This window comes from Phalaenopsis equestris, unplaced genomic scaffold (genome assembly GCF_001263595.1).
Source record: "Phalaenopsis equestris unplaced genomic scaffold, ASM126359v1 Scaffold000002, whole genome shotgun sequence".
NCBI classification, from domain to species: domain Eukaryota; kingdom Viridiplantae; phylum Streptophyta; class Magnoliopsida; order Asparagales; family Orchidaceae; genus Phalaenopsis; species Phalaenopsis equestris.
Window position 1 is genome coordinate 64,967,035 of NW_018164444.1, and position 21,578 is coordinate 64,988,612.

The following is a 21,578-nucleotide window of genomic DNA, read 5'->3' on the forward strand; positions in this document are numbered from 1 at the left end:
CTTTATTCAAAATGGCCAGGCTTGTGTGGACATCTTTTTTATGTGACAATAAATCAAAAAGCAACAAAAAAGTTTCTAAACACAATTATTGAGTATGATTGCAACTATATTTTCAAAAAAAAAAAAGTACGGTCCATCCCGATTTACACCATACACTAGAGAAACATAGCAGTTTTGACACCGCTTTCTGAGCTTAATCAGTCTTAAGGGGACTCGATCAATTTCTTCCAATACAAGTTTTGGTTGTCGAGCAGCCACTCTGACTAATAGTCTAGGATATGTAAAAAATCTTTGGTGAATTTCATTTGTCGAGCAGAAGTTCCGACTAACAACTTAGAATAACTCAAACATCCTTGGTGGATTTCATTCATTTTTGTCCATAACAAGTTAATGTCGTCAAACATCTTCGAAACGATAACCTCAGATAGGTCTAACATTTTTGGTAAATTTCATTCGACTTTGTCTATAATAGGTTAACGTTGTCAAACATCTTCAACAAAACAACCGATGATATGTGTAACATCTTTGATAGATTTCATTCGACTTCATTCACACATGTTAAACCCTTTAATTTCATTCGACAAAACAACCTGGGATAGGTCAAACATTTTTTATTGATTTTTCATGGCTTCTTATATACAAATGACCTCAAATCAGTCAAACTTCCTTGGTGGATTACTCATGACTTCTTCCTTACGAATGATTTCAGATCGGTCAAACATCCTTGGTGGATTACTCATGGATTATTCTATACAAATGATTTCAGCTCGATCAAAGAGTTTTGGTGGATTACTCGTGATTTCTTACATACAAATGAACTCAAATCAGTCAAACATTCTTGATGGATTACTTATGATTTGTTGTATACAAATGAACTCAAATCAGTCAAACATTATTGGTAGATTACTAATAGTTTTTACATAAAATGACCATTACTCACGACTTCTTACATACAAGTGATCAAATCTGCTAATGTCAAAAGTTAGCACTCTCAAATAGGTCAAACATTCATTATGATTTTTCTTTAGTCTCTTGAGCACATGCCAATTACGATCTTGCTTGCTCACAATTATTTAATGGTTGTCAACCGTCTATCACTCTTATGTAGTCACCTAACTAGAGCATGCGTTAATGTTGTTGCTTACTATTAATATTGCTGAAGATTTAAATCTAGTATGTTGGATGATGGTGGGCCATAGCTTCCATTGAAGACTACTATTGTCATCATCAGAACACTATCACCTGACCAATAGCGGGCCATAACCGCTTCAATATTTAGATTGATAGCGTCTAGTTGTTGTCGTTATTGTGGTACATCGTCGTCATCAGCGAATCATTATTTCCCGGCTATTGTTATGTCGGATCACCGATACCCGACAATCGCCACTGTTGTGGTACATTGCTGTTGTTGTCAGATCATCATCTCCATGTCGCCATTACCATCTCCCTGACAATTTTCTTCACTTCATCACCATCGCTAACTACGGTCACCCGATCGACACCACTGTTATTATTGAATCACCGTTGCTCGACCATTGTTGTCGTCACAGTACATTATGGTCGAACCATCATTGTTCGGTCAATGGCGCTGCTTCTATTATTGTTGCCCACTATTGGACTACAACCATTATAATTGAACCATTGTTGTCGGGCGACCATTGTGTTGGAGCAGTATTATCAAGTCACCACGGTGCTAGACCATCTTCGTTGGGCCACCATTGCACTTGCAGTGCACTGTTATAGCCGCTAGATCACTGTCAAATAGCTAGCATCATCATCGTCACAATACATCGCCATTGGTGAACTATAATCATCTAACTAAGTATGTTGTTACCGCCAATACCATTGTTGTTAGATTACCATTTTTGGCTATTGCTATCGCTTTCATCACTTGAATGACGTCGTTGGACCACATCCAAATCACTGGCACCGTGCCGCCACTATGCTAGACCACTATCATAGGGTTGTTGCTATATTGGAACACTATTTTCAGGTCCCCATAGTTCTAGACCATTATCGCAGGATCGCCATTGATACTGAAACGCCATCATGCAGTTATTGCCATTCCCGGATCACCGTCAACATCACTTGAAAAGAGCAGGCAACCATCGCTTGTAGGGAGTAGAGAGCAATTCCTTGAATTTGTGTTGGAGCAACAACATGAATTTAGGAATGCAACAACTTGAGTGAAAAAAGGCAATAATAGATCGGAGAAGACTTCAATCTATGAACTAGTGTGACTTCTCTCCCTCTTAGAGCGAATATTTATTTGCAAAATTTGAAAGAAGACAATAAAATTCAAAATTTTGGGGTTTCGCTATGCAAACTAATCCGCAACGCGCACATGCATGCACGAGCGCACTCAAGTACATGCAAGTGTGCAACTCCGCACGCACAACGAAGTGTGGAAGCTAGTCTGCCCCACATCGCGCACTTTTGCCCACATCCACCCCACAAGCGCATCTCCCACAATCACATTGACTAGGTTTGCGCACACTTTCCATTGTTGTGCCCGACTCGTGCTAGTGCACCGCTTTGCCCTGCGCGCGCTGCCATAGGTGTACTAGCCCATGTACTTGCCACATGTATTCCATAGTTGTCCTATGCTCGTGCCCCTATCACCCTTGCACACGCCGTTTCATTTCTATTTGCATTCATACTCGTTTATGGGCCCCACTACATTTTTAGGTACATCATTGTACTCATTTGCTTGTGTGGACATACATAGGCACCTATGCATACTTGCCTACACTCCCATACGTGTAGAAAAACCTCTTATCGCTTAACCATTGCTATTTGACTATCACCATCGTTGTTGTTAGACCACTGCTGTATGGCTGCCTCCACTATTGGTCCGCCACTACCCGACCACCACCGACATTACAGCCAGGCCATCTTCTTCTGGCGGCTGCTACCGCTAGACTACATTTGCTCGACTAGCAACATCACCGTTGTTGGACCAATATCGTTTGCCCGTCACAGCAGCTGAACTACTGTTTCCCAACCACCAACTTTTTCTTCGTCGTACCACTATCGCCTAGATCACTGCTTCCCGACCAACATTGTCATGTCCGTACCACAACTGTCCGACCTCCTCTGAATCACTACCACTTGACCGCCATTGCCAACAATAGTGACGACTACCATATAGTCAAAACTTTATGAAGACCCATGACAACTCAAATCTCCTCAAAGTACGAAACTTAGGAACTTCTGAAATTATATTTTCAGTACTAGTTACATATTTTTGAACAACACAAGCCACATTGCCCGAATATAAAGGGCAATTGATTTGTCATCAACAAATTTTTACTAAGCACAAATCTCAATGCATTTTTTATAAGGCATCTTCCAAATTCAAATTCAAGATCATCGAACATCGATTTTGGCAATTTTATAATTACACTAACCTTCTCGACAAAACTAACCCAATGATATCAAAATTGGCTCAATACGATTTCAATCAAGCATGAATCAAGTCATTGAAGCACATTCAGAGGTTTTGGATCGTAATTTGAATGATTAAATGAACTTTAAATTTGACATATTTATTGTCAATTCGAGCATCATTATGGGATGAATCCAACGAGCCCAAAATTGCTAAATTCTAAGGTAATTAAGTTATTCAAATCAATAAAAAATCTTCTATGATTAAAGGGATCATCAGAGGCCGTATGATCGGGTGGTTAGAGAAGTTATGCGCTTAAATACCAAAATGTCTCTCCTTAAATGGCTCAAAATAGTCACCCTTTTCACTTGAGAGAAAGGGAAGAAGAAGAGAAATTTCATAACCTGTTTTGGAGAGAACCGTCGGCCACCGTCGACCAACACCGACCATCTCTGCCTACTGCTGCCGTTCACAGGTCACTAACAACCCTTGTTTGCAACCATTGTATTCTAAATACCGGTGTTGCTTCTGACACCTCTATTGGGGACCCAACAATAACCACTGACATTCGCAGTCGCTAGCCACAATCAACTACTACTTGTTGGCCACTGTCAACCCCACTTATCATCATTGTTTGCTACCGCCGACTGCTGGTCGCTAACGACCCATACTTGTAACCGTTGTAGTCCAACTACAATCTTTATGATCTACTACTGTCATTTTAACTATCAACTACGATTTTTGCAGCCAATGACCACAACCTTTATGACCTGCTATTGTCAGTCTTTGTGCCCAAATGCTACTGTTACAATTTTTAACTACGACATCTGTGGTTAACGGACACATTCCAATCACCAACTACAACTTTTATGACAAACTATTGTCTTTATAACAACTAATTATGACTTTTGTAACAACCAACTACGACCTTTATGACTAACTACTACTGTTATTGTTTTCAATTACAGGCTTTGTGGCAAACTGTTGCTATTGCAATCACCGACTATAATCTTTATGACCAACTATTGTATTTGTAGCAACCAATTACGATATATTGCCTTTACAACCAAGGACCAGATTTGTTGTAGCTTGACTATGACTATTATAGTTAAACTATTATTGTACATTAATGATTATCAATTTGGTAATTTCATATTTTTTAATTTTGGAGAAGAGTGAACCCGTGTACTTACAATTACATGGTAGATTACTTTAACTAGGCTTGACCATCATAGTTTTTTCTCTTTCTAGAGTTTTTACTCGTAAAATATTGGTGTCTTCTTCTGCCACTTTTCATTTATCAGTGTGTGTGTTGGATCTTTGTTTAACGCTGCTGAGATATGAAATTATCACCTACCGCCACAAATTTTTCGGCACGCGACAACACTGAGACTAATTATTGAATCATATTGGTGTTTTATTGTACAGTGTTAGTTTTTTTGCCTTGTTACCGAAGTGATATTAAGTTGCATGCCCAAATGATAGAGTTGTAATTTATTTGGAGCTAGAGGCGGTGTTATTGCTTATAGAGGTGGTTGCAGCTACTGAATTAGTCAAATTAAGAAATCTTTTTAAAGCTTTGGCTTTGTTGATTAAGGCCTAATTTTGGTTGTTGGAACTTTGCTAATTTTTTATTGGCAAGTTTACCAAAATTATGCCTAATTACGATTAATTAATGTTAATCAATTATCAACTTCACATCAGTCAATATTGCACCTTGTTTGTGCCTACATTAGTTGATCCTTTTAATATAGCTGTAATTTTTTTTTAACCAATTACTAGATCTACTTCTCCTGCCGTGACTTAGCTAAATTTGATGTGTTTGTTCTTTTGCAAATGTGCGATAATAGTTTAGGTCCCGTTTGACTTTACTTTTATTTTCTATTTTTGTTTTCATTTATAATTTTGTTTTTCAAAAACATGTTTTGTTTGTATAATTTCTATATATGTTACATTTTATTTTTAAAAATAAATCACCTTATTTTTTAAAACAATTAAAACATTTAATAGATGTTGAGTATTTTTCAAAGCAACTATCACAACCAAATTTACTTTAACTCAAATGGAAACACAAGTAAAATTTAAAAAAATAAAAAACATAAAGCAAAAGTATTCCCAAACGGGGCCTTAGGTACTTTATTACACAAATTTATTTAATTCTTACAATGTTGGGCCGTCTTTCTTGTTGAAATTTGGTGCCATCCCTCTTGGCCCTATATGCTAAATATTTTATCTTATGTTTTTTTATAGACTTATAGTATTTTGTTCTATTACTAAACTTTTGCACTAACATGCTCCCAGAAAACAGCTTGGCTCGCAACTTTCTACATGTGCATTCCATCTGGAATTGCCCTTGGTTACGTATATGGTGGAGTGGTTAGTTTCTTTGGATAACTCCTGTTTGTAATTGGTACTATGACACATCCCTTAGTTCTGCACCCAGTAAACATATCAATGTTTTTGTTTTTTGGCGCGAAAAGTTTCTAAAGATGTTTCTTTCACCTTGTCTTTTATTTTCTTGGAGGCAATTTACTCTATTTACTTGATGTATCAAACATGATGTAATACTTTTTTTTTCCTGTGATATGTGAAAGATACTAGAGCATATTTGATTTCGAAAAAAAAAAAATTATGGCTTATTTTGATGCCAATGATCACTAAGATTATATTTTCCTGCAAGAAAAAAATAGATAAAAGGTGTTGTTTGGAAAGATGTTTGCTATTGTCTTTTGAAAATTTTGCCATGATATTCTTACTGTCAGGACTTCGCATCTGCCCGTGTCCTCCTGAATTTAAACCATAAGCTAATGAGGAAATTAAGTTGATTCATATCACAATTTCAAGCATTTTTGTATATTTATTTATTAAAAACTAATTAAATAGCCTAAGAAATTCAATATATAAAAATGATAAATAGGGTAATGCATACATTTGATCTTTGACCTTCATTTCACCCTCTTAGGCGTGGATTCAGGCGTCTGATTTTATTTAACTTGATGATTACATTTAGTTTATATTTCCATGTAATTAGTTTTATAAGCCATGAGGATGTAAGGCATTACACGACTGATTAATAAAACCATGTCCTACTATTTATTATCCTTTTCCCTCTCCCTCCCCCCTCCATGGATGAACAAGGCTCGATACCTCTCACTCCCTCTAATGGTTGCCTAAGCGAAGGCTTCTATTATTCTCCCTCTTCTCCTCTCATTTTTTCAGCCCTAGCCATCCGTTAGTCTCTACCTTGATCTCTCTTTCATTTCATCGTCTGGCCGTCTATTTCCGTCTTGGTTAATTCCAAGCTCCGGGCCGGGTCGTCACAAAAGTTCTGGAGTTTCCATGGCTTCATTTTCATTTCCATAGAGGGTTAAAGTCATGAAAGTAGAATATTTTGAGTTTGAATGATCTTTCATCATTGGATAAAGTTTGGTCTGCATCATTGGGATATTAGTTCTCTTAGGTGGAGTGGTCCTTGAACCATTGTAATTACATAAATATCCCTGGTTCTACATCAATTATAAACTCTGTCGTCGCCAAAAGCTTTGGAGTGAGTTAATTTAATTTATCCATGCATATCGATACCTTATTAGGTGTATTCCGATCCCCAGAATATTGACTTGTAGTGTTTCTTATCATAACCCTCTATAAATTAAAATAAGCTTATCAAATCAGGGTTTATGAACTGTTAAGTTTTTTTTTTTTTAATTAGGTTCACTACTAACCGAGCTTAATCAAGTAAGCATTTTTTTAGTTTTATATCGCCCACTGTATATTTAAAAGATTCTTGGCTAATGTCACAGAGCTATGTCTTTCTACTTCTTTTCTGCTTCGAGAAGAACTAGATTATATGTGCACATAGTAGTTATTGATTTATTAATTAACAACATGATTTTTTTTATGAGTTTCTTTTAAATTCAGGTTGGGAATGGTCTCCATTGGCGTTATGCATTCTGGGGGGAGGCACTCTTGATGCTTCCATTTGCTATTTTTGGCTTTCTTATAAAGCCATTGCAGCTGAAAGGTGATAGTGTCTTGATGTACTTGTCTTATGGTTTTTAGGCTGAATTCTTATTAAATAAAAAGTTTTATTTTTTCAGGTTTTTCTTCGTCAAAGCTCAATAGGGAGGAAGTCTTGGGTGAAATCGATGTTGCACATGGTACATTTTTCAAAGATAATATTGATTTTATTGTACAAGTGTGTTGTAGACTAAGTAAATATTATTATTATTATTTCTCTGGTATCATCATATCCTAGCACAAAATAATGCATTTTCCAGTCAAGCACATCATAGTGCAATTATTTTCCATTTCATTGGGCTATAGTATTTATTATGTGGCTCGTACAACTACATATAATCTTTATTTTATGCCGTAATTTCAGATGAATAATGCTATTGAGTTGGATGTCATAATAAAGACTATAGCCCAATGGAATGTAAAATAATCAGATGAAATTGGGTACAAGTTTTGGGATTATTAGAATCATAAATTCATTAGGAGCAACGATGTTACTTTTAATGAAATGAAAATGTATAATGACATGAATAAAACTCTGAATTGTCCTCGAGTTATTTTTGAGGAGACCTCCAAATATATTGAGATAGAAATAAATGCTGATCAAGAAGATGATGAAATGAAGTGTGCTCATTCTGATGAAGCACATCATGTTTCTCAGACACCTGCTACGAAGTAGGGAGATCCAATGGAATCACACAACCAATACAGAGGCATTCTCCTTCTTTGTAGTTTTAATTGCTGATTGTTGTTGTTGAACCAAAGTACTATGAAAAGGTCACTCAAGTTGAAGGCTCAAAGAAGTGGGAGTTTGTCATGACTGATGAGATGTAGTCACTAAAGTCAAATTAGAGATGAGATTTGACTGAATTATCTGATTATGCACAACAAGTGAATTTACGGACTGAAAAAAGAATCAAACAGTAGCAGACACTACAATACGAGATTTGATGTAAGGGAGTGTTTGCAAAAGCAATGAGTGAACTACACTGAGTTATTTTTGTCCGTAGTGAAAATGAAAACTATTAGATTTTTACTGAACTTGATAGCAGTGGAAGATCTACATCCAAAGCAATTTGATGTGAAGAAAACTTTCCCACATGGTGACTTAGAAGTGAAACTGTATATGGTATAGCTCCAAGGATATGAAGTTCCAAGATAAGAAGACAAGGTCTGCAGATTGCGACAAGTCTTATGGTTTGAAGCAGGCTTCAAGATCGTGTTACAAGAGATTTGATAAATTTATGTTAGACAATAAGCACATTGATTGCCAAGTAAATCACTATTTGTTCATTAAATAGTCTAGTAATTGCTATATCATATTTCCTTTGTAAGTAGATGACATGCTGATTAGAAAAACATATATGGAGAAGATCAGAGAATTGAATGAGCTATTATCTAGGGAATTTGAAATGAAAGATTTAGATCCAACCAAGAAAATCTTCGATTTGAAATCTACAGGGATAGGAGTGTAGCTAATCTGAAGTTGTCTTAGAAAAAAAATGTTGAGAACGTCTTACAAAGGCTTAAATTGAGTAAGAAAAAACCAGTTTGCACCTTTTTAGGTAGTCAATTTAAGCTAAAAAATAATCACCTATGTTTGAAACAAGAGCAAACTCAGATCAGAAGAACTCTGTATGCTTCAACACTTGGAAGTTTGATGTATGCAATGATATATACAAGACAAAATATTGCACATGCAATGAGAGTAGTCAACAAATACACGAGTAATTTAGACAAACATCATTGTGAGATAGTGAAGTGGATTCTTATATACTTGAGAGGAACATTCAACAATGCACTTTATTTGGGAAGTGCTAGAATTAATCTACATGGATATGTAGACTTAGATTTAATATGAGATATTGATGATAGACGAAGTACAACATATTTTATCTTCACTTTGGGAAACATAACAAAGAGTTGGGTTTTCAAGTTACAGAAGATAGTTGCACTTTTTACTACAAACGTTGAGTACATTGCTATCATTGAGGCTAGCAAGGGGATAATTTAGCTACATGGCTTCATGAAAAAACTAGGCAAGGTGCAAGGGATTAAAAAACTTCATAGTGATAATATGAGTGCTATTTATCTAGCAAAATACATTGTTTTTCATGTTAGTACAAAACACATTTAGCTAAGGTACTATTTTATTTATTCATTTCTAGAAGATACTCAACTATCTTTGGAGAAGATATATGCTACTCAAAATTCTGTAGACATTTTGACTATGATTGTTGCAATTGAGAAATTGAAGTTATATTTGGTTTCAATTAGAGTTCAGAAAGGTCGAGACTTGGGTTGAAACATACTAGATTACATTTGATATTGATCTAGAAGAGAAGAATTGATTGCAATCTGTCTCCTAGTGAAACATTGTTAGATATGAAGCTTGATTGCTGGTGATCAATGCTTTACTCAATCAGGGAGATAATATATTGTATGAAGGGGCAAATTGGGCAACCCTCTGTCTGGGAGCAGTGCCAATGGGGCACCCTAGCGCCAGAGCAAACATCGTCGTGCCCAACCAAGCTTGTTTCCAATATCTGAAATAGAGCTCCCGAAAACATGATACTCTGCCTGTAACCGAATTTCTGCAATTCAGGATTTAAAGTCTTCATTTTTCAATGCGGAAATACAGATGAGCAGAAGAACAAGCGCTCACTGAAGTTGGATTTTGAAATTTTTCTTGTGCGAAAGAGAGGAGATATTTAGACTTCCAAGATTGTAGAGAGGATTGAGTGTGGTGCAATCTATACTATTTCCTTACTTTTCATAGTGGATTTCTTAGCATGATGTTGTTCTTTGATTTTTTTTCATTCTTAGATTTTTTTTTGGTTAAATCTTGGTTTCTTTGCATTTGCTGTGCTTTAATGTTTGTGTGCTTTTGCTTCGGATCTCTTGAATCAGTTTCCATGATTTCTTTGAGGTTTCATCACAATATTCACTTATTGCTTAAATGTACTAACTAAAATGTGTTGTTGCCTTCAAACTAGGCTTGCTAAATGTTTAGCTTTTGTATAGGAGTTGTAAAGTGCATACTGACTATCTACAAGAGGTCATTTTAGTCCCATAGCCTATAAAATTGTCAGATTAGTACCCCTATTCTTTTATTATGGGCTGAAATAGTACTCAGGGAGGATTACTTTAGCCATCGTTAAAATTTTTTTAGACTAAATGTACGCTTTTATAGACTCTGAGGCCAAAATATTTTTAAAAGTTGTGCCCATATTCAATTATCGTAAAGGATGCAATTTTATATTGTCCTTTCTTTGGAACTTGTATTAATCCCAAGTAAAAATTTAGAGTTGTATGTTATATCAAGAGAAAGTTTATTTTGTTATTTGTTGATATCTTCATGAAACTAACTGAGATTGAATCCCTTGTGTTTTTCTCCAGTTGTGACTCTTTTTTGGCTTCTTTGCAGGCGAACATAATTCAAAACATGCAGCAGCAGAAAGTTCTCATGATACCAGAAGAACCAATACAGAATCAAAGAATTGTTCCTTGTATGTTAATTCAAAATTTTTAGCTGTACTACCTGAAGTCTTTATGCATATTGCATATTTTTATAAGTTTTAATTTTCTTAGCGTGCATGATGTTCAGAATCTGTCGTTGACTTGCATAGACTAAATCACATCAGTCTCACTCCCTTTAAGTGGTGCTAATTGTGAGGTAGATGGGCGCTGTGTTGAATGAGTAATGTGTCAATAGTTTTTTGATTATTTACATGGGGTCATTTTAGTATCAGAGATTATGAAAGTGTAAAATCAATCATAATACTCTTCTAATATGGGCTGAAATTGTCCCAAAAAGAACTATAGAAGAGCCTGTGATTAAATTGAGACTTTTATAAACTTTGAGACTAAAATGGCTCCTAGGAAAGAGTCGGGAGACTATTTTGGCTTTTTTCTCCATTCTAAACTAACCATTATTAGTCCATGGCCTTTGATATCTCCTTAATGGTAAATCATTAGTGTTATGCACGTAAATATCTCATCAAATTTTTTTTATCAAATCTTTTTTGTATGATGTGTTCACATGACAATACATTTTGATCTGCATGCATTGATTAGTTTTCTTAGCATTCCACCTTACATGATGTCTAGCCACGCAAGGGATTATTGTTTCCAAAAACTGTCATCTACTATTTGCTTGTTGGTTAGTGTTCATCAGTTCTATAGTTATTTAGGATGAGTTTGGGGTGGTTGCTGCTTTCAAGAAAGCTGCTGATGAAGCTGCTTTCTAGAGAAGCAGCTTTTCAGGTGCTGTTAGAAAGTTGCTGATGAAGAAGCAGGTGTCTCTTTGATAGATCTGTTGTGTTGTTACTTATAAAATTCTCATTTAAGTCTAAGAGATACTAGTTTTAATATTATTTAATTGGACAAAGAGCAATTGTTCTCTACTAATATGTATATATATATATATATAGTATTGAAATAAGTGCAGTTTTCAGAATATTCAGAATTAAATAACAGAAAAAATTTGTACTGCTAAAAAACTGACATTCTAGTCTAAAATACTCTAATACATAAGAAAATGATTAGCTATTTGAAACAAATGACTATAATAATGAGAATAACAATAGTAATCAGCAAACATAGAATGATGTTTGACTTGAAATTTTGATGTTCAAGTCTTTGAGACAATCTTCTCTCCATCGCTGCATCTCTCCTTTATTGGTCACGGGAGGTACCTACACACCGAAAGCAGTCATGATCTACAGGAGACTTGTTTCTGGGACAAGAATAAAATTTAATCTTTTCTCATTGTTATCTTCTCTCCTGGACTGCTACTGAACACACATGTCACCACAATAACAAAGTGGAACTTTCGAATTGCTTGATGATCCTGAGCTCGTATTTCTTGTTATTATAATACAATTTTGCTCTAATTAAAAAAAAAAGTTGATACAATATTCGAGAATTTTTTTAAAAAATATAAACAGTCTTAAAATTAAGAATTAAAGTTTATCGGTGCAAGAAAATGTACAACACAATTTGCTATATATATTTTGAGAAAATACATTCAGAGAAATTCATGAAGGTGAAATATGAATCATCAACTACAAATAACTAGGTGATGCGACATAAGTAAGGTTATTGCATTCACCAAAAATCAGTAATCTCTTCTCTCAACTATAATATCTTCTTGACACCTTCTCAGAAGTGTTGTACTCGTTCATCATACATTTCTCTTCTTGTACCGAAGGTCCGACTTGATGTTGGTTAGCTTCCTTAAGCTTGTAGGTAGGGTTGTCTTCTAAGACCTTGAAATTTGATATCATCTCAGGGTGGAAGCCTCCGTATAAAGCTACACAGCGCAGTTGTTACAATAACTATTTTGACTTATTTTTTGAAATAATATGTAGACATATCTCAGAGTATGACCTAGTTCTTATTCCATAAATCGAATGCTCGCTCGGTAACACTGCATAATGTCGAGTGTCTTTTGTTGGACAACTCATTCCTCCATCTAATCACTTGATTGTTGCGCTCAAAGTGAGGAAGGTGATATCTCGTGTTGAGAAATGGCTTCAAAAAAACTCGTTGCATTGGATATCCTGAATCGACAAGATAATACTTTTCTAAATCTCAATAACATTACTAGATTAGTTCAAACAGAAATATAATAGTGACGGATTAGTTAAAAACAATATCTTGGGGAGGCATTGAGAATTTGTATTTGGGCCATTAGATTGCAAATTTAAATATTTTGCTGTAGTGTGTACTCCCTTCCTAACCAGCCATCACGAATGTGAAACGCATTCTGAAATCACTTACTGTTAATATGTTCTGTGTAGCAGCTATACACCTGCCAATATAGGTTATCTTTTCCACGCGTTCGTTAATATGTGTTCCATCAATTGCTCCTATGTAGTCCTTATTATAAAAAGAGACAATTTAAGTTATTTTTAACTTTCCTTTGATTAATTGAAGGACGAATAGAGAGTGAGATCAATACCTTGAAGAATGGTATGTACCTTGGATCGCTATGAATTTCCCAAGGTGTTTGAGCATAAGATGGGTCCAATTGTTTTACGATGTTCGTAGCCATTTTAACTTGAGAGTTAACCCCGAGATGGAAATACTTGTTATTTGTCTTTGTAGAGTGCTGGAAATGTTCAAAAGCTGCACGAATGGACTCATTGTACGACATACTTAATAGTGTGATTGCTATGACTTCTCTTGATGTCAGGCAAACCATATTTGGATTACAATACATCGAATAAATCACAAAAAATAGTTTTTGATATAAAAAATATGTTGTAAATTCAGCTTGGATGAGCTTTCATTAGTTTACCATCCAATTTGTCACTTGCAGATTACAATAAGACAATATGTCTTACAAATGTGTCTCTGGTGGTACTCATGAACCAGACAAACTGTGCTGATAACGAATGTAGCTTACTCAACTATCTCTATGATCTTCTCATCATTTAGTGGCTCAATTTGTCTAAAAGAATAATGTTAAGTTTATTTCAAAAGAACATGTTATTCTCAATGCAGTTAAATGCTAGAAATGCGCGTAAAGAGATCAAACGTCAGAAATATACACACAAGCTATATGCCACAACAAAATTTCAAATACTATAAATAGTCACTTTGTCATAGTACCAACAACTAAAAGAAAAACATGTGCATGTCACCTAACTAGTTGGACTGTCTTCAGAAAGTAGGGTGAAGAAAGCTTCTCACTTGTTTTGAACATCTAGAAGTTCTACAACAAATAGTATAGTTTGTCCTCGAAAATTTCAGGAATCGAGTCCAGTAGCTTGACAACATTTGTCATTGTTGAGTATGCATGGAGAGCAGTGTGGGCACTCGAAGTAATGTTGGTGCAGTTTGACTTCAGCTATGATATCTGCTGTGATAGGTTAGCTGTCTCAATTTTACTTGTCTTTTTTCCTTTTTGTGCTGAGGGTGCAGCTCACTTGAGTGATTGGACTCTTGCTCCCTTTCTTCGGGTTGTTCCTCGTAGACCTCGTTCGAATGAGCACGTTCAGGCTCATCCAAATTAGAGTGGGCTCTTCTATTGTGGCCTATAAGTTGACCCCTGTTACTACAACACTATGGAATGGAATATCTAGATTTTCTTACTGTTATGGGTAAAACCTACGATGATAAATTGGTCTTCTAAGATGCAAAATTTTAAAATAAGAAATATTAAATGTAAGATGTTCTACTTACTGAAATATATTTTTGCCACAATTCCTCAGGTGAATCAATTGTTTTTAAGCCGATATGACGTTCCATCCTAAAACAGTGCCCCCTATATTGAGCTCCTTCCACAACTTTCAATCATTTTTAAGCTAATCCCATTTATTTTTCAACTGAATTTTGTCGTAGAGTCTTCTAATTCTTTCTGGAAAGAGTTTGGTTATTTTTTTTCAACCTTTTTTATTTAAATGTGGTTAGTCTATTGGTATTTTCTACCTCTTTTAAGCATAAATTATAAAAAATTATCTTCCTCCTATCCCAAATAGTGGATGTCACACATTCTTTTTGTTTTCTCATATGATATCTGAGTAAAAAAAGAAATGTATCAACATAATTTGGTATGTAAAATAATAATAGATGAATCTAAGCAAACATATGTCAAATAAAAAGTAAAAATAGAGCCCATAATCAGTTCATAGTTGTCAAAGATAGCTCCATCCATGATCACCAATTGTGTAATGTAGGCATAAAGACTAGACAGTATCTGTGTCAAATTAGAATGACAATTTTTTTCCACATATGTAGTAATTGGTTGAGTCATTTGTTATGTTTTTTCATCATCGCTCTAATAAACATTTCACAAGAAGTGTGAAATGTCTCCACCAAATCGCATTCTGAAAGTGTCATCATAAACGGAAACCAGCAACCAACTGGTCTATAAAACATTTAAAGTAATACAATCATATAAATCTTCCAAGCAAACCATGCAATGCTCATCTGTTTGTTTCAGATTTCTTTGTTTTGTTTGGATAGATATGTGAGCACCGGTTTTTCAATTTTTCTAAAAAAATAATGCTTGTCGAATTGCTTGCTCTCATTTCGTCCTTGTTGTGGAGTAATATTTTTGGGGGAGAATGTTGAGCACTGTTTATCTTTTTTGTAGTTTTCTTCTACTGAGACTTTTATAAGAATTGCATATGCTTTGTTGTACATTTGAAGATTGCATGATATATAAGCTACTAGCATCCTTTCATGTCATGATCAATCAGTAGAAACAATGACATGAAATATATATGAGTAATGTTCATTTGTCCATTTCAGAATTATTGATGTGCTTGTTATGCATATCCATGCACTAATGTGAACCCTCAGAATACATGTCAAATAAGATACCATAACCAATTTTATGTTTCTATCGCGATAGCCAATTTAGATCCTCGAGACAACAATTAGAGCTCAGTAAGATCTCTTAACCAAAGAAGACTCCATCCATAATTACGATTTTTTCAAATCGAATATGCACTAGATCGTGTTCTCTGGCAATAGGTAGTATATGGGAAAATAATCTTGCCCATTTAAAATTGACAAGAAGTGATCGGTTGAGCCATTTATTTTCCATCATCACTCTAAATGACATTTGATTTTCATCCCCCATTTAATATCTTTTTCGACATATGTTCTCAGTGAATGCATATGTATGGTAGTTACACATAAAATTATGAAAGAAACAGATAAACAATGCTGAAATGTACTACATTTTATAGTTTCTGTTGCTTGATCATGCAAACTTTAAATATACAACAAAACATATGCAGTTCTATCCTTGAAAGTCTCAACAGAAGAAAACAGTTAAAAAAAAGAAAGCAGTGCTCAACATTTTCCCCTTGGGATATTACTCGACTTAAAGAGGAGGCAAGGCCAAGCAATTCAACTAGCATAATTTTTCAAACAACTTAAAACTAGCGCTCACATATCTATCCAAATAAAATAAAACAACAAAGAGCTTTAAAACAAAGAGATGATCATTGCTCATATATATTTCCTCCCATTGCTACTATTCATTGATCAGAACAGGTCATGATGTTGCTAAGTTATCGATCATGCAAAATTCAAATGTGCAGCAATGCACATTCAATTCTAATTATAAATGTTTTGGCAGAAGAAGACTATAAAAAAAGAAACAGTGTTCAACATTCTTCCCAAAAAAATATTACTCCACGATGAGGATGAAGTCAGAACAAACAGATATTCAAAATCGGTGCTCATATAACTATTCAAATAAAATAAACCCACAAAAAAATTTTAAAACAAACATATGAGCATTGCTCATATATAATTCATCTCATTGCTTTTGCTGATTCATTAGAATAGTTAAGTATGATGATAAATTATGTATCATTCATACTTCAAATGTACGACAAAACATATGCAATTTTATTTATAAAAGTCTTAGTTGTACAAAAAAAAAAAAAAATAGTGCTCAACAGTCTGAGTAATTCGGGACAGCATAATTTGTTTGAAATATTGAATAAAATTACTCATATGATTATCCAAACAAAATTAACAATAAAGATCTTTGAAACAAACAGATGAACATTGCCCATATATATTTCTTCCCATTGTTTCTGTTGATTGATTATGACAGGTAATGATGCGGTTAACTTATTTATCATGCAAACTTTCAAATGTGCAGCAAATTATTTGCAATTATATTTGTAAAAGTCTCTGATATTTAAAAAAAACAGCAGTGCTCAACATTCTGAGCAATTCAAACAACATAATTTGTTAGAAAAAATTAAAAATCAGTGCTCATATAACTATCCGAGCAAAGTAAAACAACAAAGAATTTTGAACAAACAGATGAGCATTACTCATGCTTCACTCCATTGCTTCTACTGATTGATTTGAACAGATAAGGATCCTGCTAATTTATCTATCTTGCAAACTTTTAAATAAACAACAAATCAAATGCAATTCTATTTTTAAAAGTCTTAGAAAAACTTAAAAAAAGAAGCAGTGCTCAACATTTTTTCTCAAGATATTACTCCACACTGAGTAGGAGTCAAGAGTAAGCAATTCGGGCAGAGCATAATTTGTCATAAAAATTGAAAACACGTGCTCACATATCTATCTAAACTAAATAATCCAACAAAGAAATCTGAAACAAACAGATAAGCAGTGCTCACATATATTTCATTACATTGCTTCTATTGATTGATTAAAATATGTAAGGCTTTTACTAACTTATCTATAATGCAAACTTAAATTGTGCATCAAACCATATGCAATTCTACTTTTAAAAGTATCAGATAAAGTAAAGAAAAGAAGTAGTATTCAACATTCTCCCTTCAGTCCACATTGAGGAGTAGACAAGAGCAAACAATTATGCCAACATAATTTGTCAGAAAAACTAAAAATCAGTGCTCATATAACTATCCAAACAAAATAAACCAACCAAAAATTCTGAAATAAACAAGTGAGCATTGCTCATATATATTTCACCCCATTGCTTCTACAAATGAATTAAAACAGGTAAGGATGTTACTAAATAGTCTATCTTGCAAACTTCAACTTTGCATCAAAGCATATGCAATGCGCCTATAACATCAAAATTTTCAGAGAGAAAATAAGAAACGCAGAGGTAGGTGGCGAATAAAGCTAAAAAAAAAAATCATAGAGGAGAATACTTCACCAGAAGGTTGCAGCAAGTCGTCGGCGTCGAACGAGGGAAGGGAGCAGAACTAGGTTTCATCCTTAGAGATATGGGTGAGAAAGGAGGAGTGGCGAGGGTATATGCCAGGATATGAAGTGGGATTACTAGAAATCCGAAGGGGCAGCGACTTCAAAGGAACTTCACAACGGAGCTCCAACCGCGGACCGCACCCTCCCTCTTCTGTTTCTGCGTTCAACTCGATGCGACCTCCGACTGGCGTAACGCTGGCGATAAAAGGGGAATCAATAGCCGCTTCTGCTTCTCCAAGGCGTAAAAGCCGCAGCATCTGGGTCCCAAACAGACCCTTAAAATCATGGGTGATGATTCATTTTTAACGCTTTTCTCATTTAAAAATTTGAGCTTTCCTTCCTGCAGTGATTTCTGCAGATCCGCTTTTTCTTTTGAAACGTTGTAAATTTTTTTTAGAAGGCTTAGTTCAATTATAAAATATTTTGCCTGTAAAAATACCCAAAAAGCTGAAGGTGTAATTGTGTTGAATAATGCATCAGTTTTTGGAAATATGGAATTATATTTTTGCAATGATTTGTTTTCTCTGCAAGCCATTGTGCGTGTCTAGCGATGCAAGAGGCTATTATTGACAAAAACTATTATCTATTAATTTTCATTTGCCTCTTCTTTATCATTTATATAATATTTAAAATCACGGTTAATGTTTTCTTTTAAAACATTCCTTATTAGAAATTTTGAGTGCTCCTCAGCCTGCAGGACTTTTCGCAGTCTCTGAAACAAACCTTTAGGGATCTAATTTGACAACAGCTTTTTGGTTTAAGAGGATGAACCATATTAATTGACCTTTTAATGCTGTTGAATAGTTTTTGAAGAGACTCATCGAGTAGAAACCACGTGAACAGAGAGATAAAGGGACCCCAACTATTTGGGTTCACCAAAGGGCCCGGTCCTAGCAATTTCTAGAACCAATATTAATTCACTAGTTTTTCTCAGTACAAGAACAATGAAAATTGATTTAAAAAAAAACATCACAAAAAAGAGAAGCTTTTAAGCAAAGCGTGTTTTAAAGCTATAGTCCTTTCCGTATAATATCTACCACTTAACTCAATTGACCTTTTGAAATATTTATTTTTGTGGAATTAACATATGCAGCACACTATTCCTATGTATTTACATCTTGCACTTATAGTTTCATATTCACATACATAGCACTTTGGTGTTTTAAACCAATGCATTAAAAGATGTATTTCACCTTAAGAAGGTGGAAATAGTGATATTTTTTATGTGATTTTAAAGATTTGAGTGATATTTGTGAGATATGCAAATACATCAGAATTGTTTGATATGTATGTAAATGCTCCTATGTTTTTTTGGTCATCTTTCTCTAGTTTAGTTATTTGAGGGCTTTGGCTCCAGCACAATGTGTAGAGTTCGATGGTCAACATAATTGCATGTGTTTTTTTCTTCGGCATTCAACTTTACTATAAATATGTGTGTGCATGCTTATGTGTGCAAACATATGTTTTTCAATATTTTGTCAAAAGTGCATGTGACATTTCATGATAACTGTGTCCCATATACCAGCAATTTTCTCTTTTAAAATTTCTTGCAGTTCTGGGATTGTTCAAAAATTTTCGACTCAAGTTACTAGATTTGGGAGAGATATGAAGTTGCTCTTAGAGTTTATGTCATAAATGTTCTCGGTATTTTTCTTTCCTGAATTATCTTTTATACATTTTCTGACAATTTCCTCCATCTTTGTTAACTCAGTGCTAGATTGACTTAACTGCTATGTAGTTTTGTGTACTTGCCAAGATTCTAACAGCGAATGATGGTATCTAATGTGCTGCAAAGAATTTCATCTATCCTTAGACTGTTTCACAATGCTGTATGAGTTGTTATGCCATTTACAATTTGAAGCACCGACTTCCCTTTTTTCAATAAATATTACTGATTAACTAGTAGTTATTGTTTATGATGGTTATTAAGGCCCATATCCTTTCTTCTTTTAAATTTTCCATTATTTTGGTCATAATATGACAATTATTTGTATTGTTATTTTTAAACTGGTAAAACTAAGAAAATATGTCACAAAAAATGCTTTGGCTTTAGCATCAAATTCCCTTGTAAACATTGTTGATCATCAGCATTCGTTTAGATATGCTTTAGAATAGGATGTTTATTTTTGTAAATATTATTAAGGCCATATCCACTTCATTTAATGTTTTAATTTTGTCTTACATTGCTGCCCGTGAGACGTTATCTTTAGTTGCTGAGAGAGTTAAAACTGAAAAGAGATAAAGAGATGGCTTCTGAACAAATATAAAGCGGTTACAAAATTTCTGCAGACTGCTTCAGCATCAAATTTCATATCCCAAGCTCTACAACTCATCAATATATCTTTAAAAGAATGATCCTTACAGTATTGTATTTCTCATTACCTGCTATACCTGGATTATGATGAAGTTACTGAGAGAAGGTCTATGTTTTTTCAGGCTATATAACTTACAACTTTGTTATAGGAGCTTATTCCTATTGGGGACCCAAGGCTGGTCAGGACATTTATCATATGGTGAGTTACTATATTGTGCAGTGACCTGATTTAAATGCTTCTCAACATGTCTCAGATATTTTATGGTTAGGTCATTTACATACATACCACCCAATTTTTATGTATTTTCATCTCTAACTCCTAAACTTTATTTAAACATGTTAAATTAAAAAAAAAAATCCTCCAACGGTTTCTAGAACATTTTGATGAATATAACTGAGAGAAATTGTATATAACCTATTGTGATACTCTGGTCAATATTTCGTTTCACCTGAATTCCTATTATTTGGCAGAGAGTGTGCACTTTTGCAAAATAAAAATATTCTCTTGCATATAATGCAAAAATCTGAAGTAGCTATCTTCAAGTTGCTTCAATAACTTGCAAGTCTTCATATGATTGTACATACCCGTTTGTAATTACCCTACCTGAATACAGGCGTTTCTAGAGTTTAGGAACAATTTCTATCAGTTTACTGAAGGCAGGAAATGTTTTTTTACGCAACGTTAACTAGTGGTTATTTTTCTTATGTAAACCTTTGCCATCTATGTTGCAGTGGGTAACCTAAGGGCTTATTTGGGATCAATTTTGGTTTTTATTTTTGTTTTTTTTTTTGTGTTTAAAAAAATTTATTTGATGTTTTTTATGTATTTTTATTATTTTTGTTTAAAGTGTTTTTAAGAACAATTATATCTCAAATAAATATGTCAAACATGTTTTCTTTCAAAGCCAAACCTAAACAAAATAAAATAAAATAAAAAATAGAAAATAGAATATAAAATGATCCCAAATGGCTCCTAAGTGTTGGGCCAATGCGCTCCACCTATACCTCGTCGACTGCTCAGTTATAGCTTAGTAGGAATGAGCCTCAGCTTTTGCAATTGGAAAATGTATAGAATAAGGAAGTTGGCAAAATATGTGTATGTGCCGCTTTCTGTCACTCTTTGGTTCTCAGAGTTTGTAAGCCTGAGGACATTCCTTTATATATATATATATATATATA

General features: G+C 34.3%; 1 protein-coding gene across 1 annotated transcript in view; it reads left to right on the plus strand.

The window, feature by feature from the left end:
- Positions 1-21,578, plus strand: part of LOC110022405 (probable sphingolipid transporter spinster homolog 2) — a 40,551-nt gene that overhangs the window by 14,223 nt on the left and 4,750 nt on the right. Inside the window, 7 exon segments of the mRNA XM_020721332.1 lie at positions 5,690-5,764; positions 7,307-7,409; positions 7,486-7,545; positions 10,830-10,911; positions 19,639-19,703; positions 19,706-19,729; positions 20,522-20,598. Of these exon segments, the coding sequence (XP_020576991.1) occupies positions 5,690-5,764; positions 7,307-7,409; positions 7,486-7,545; positions 10,830-10,911; positions 19,639-19,703; positions 19,706-19,729; positions 20,522-20,598 (486 nt within the window).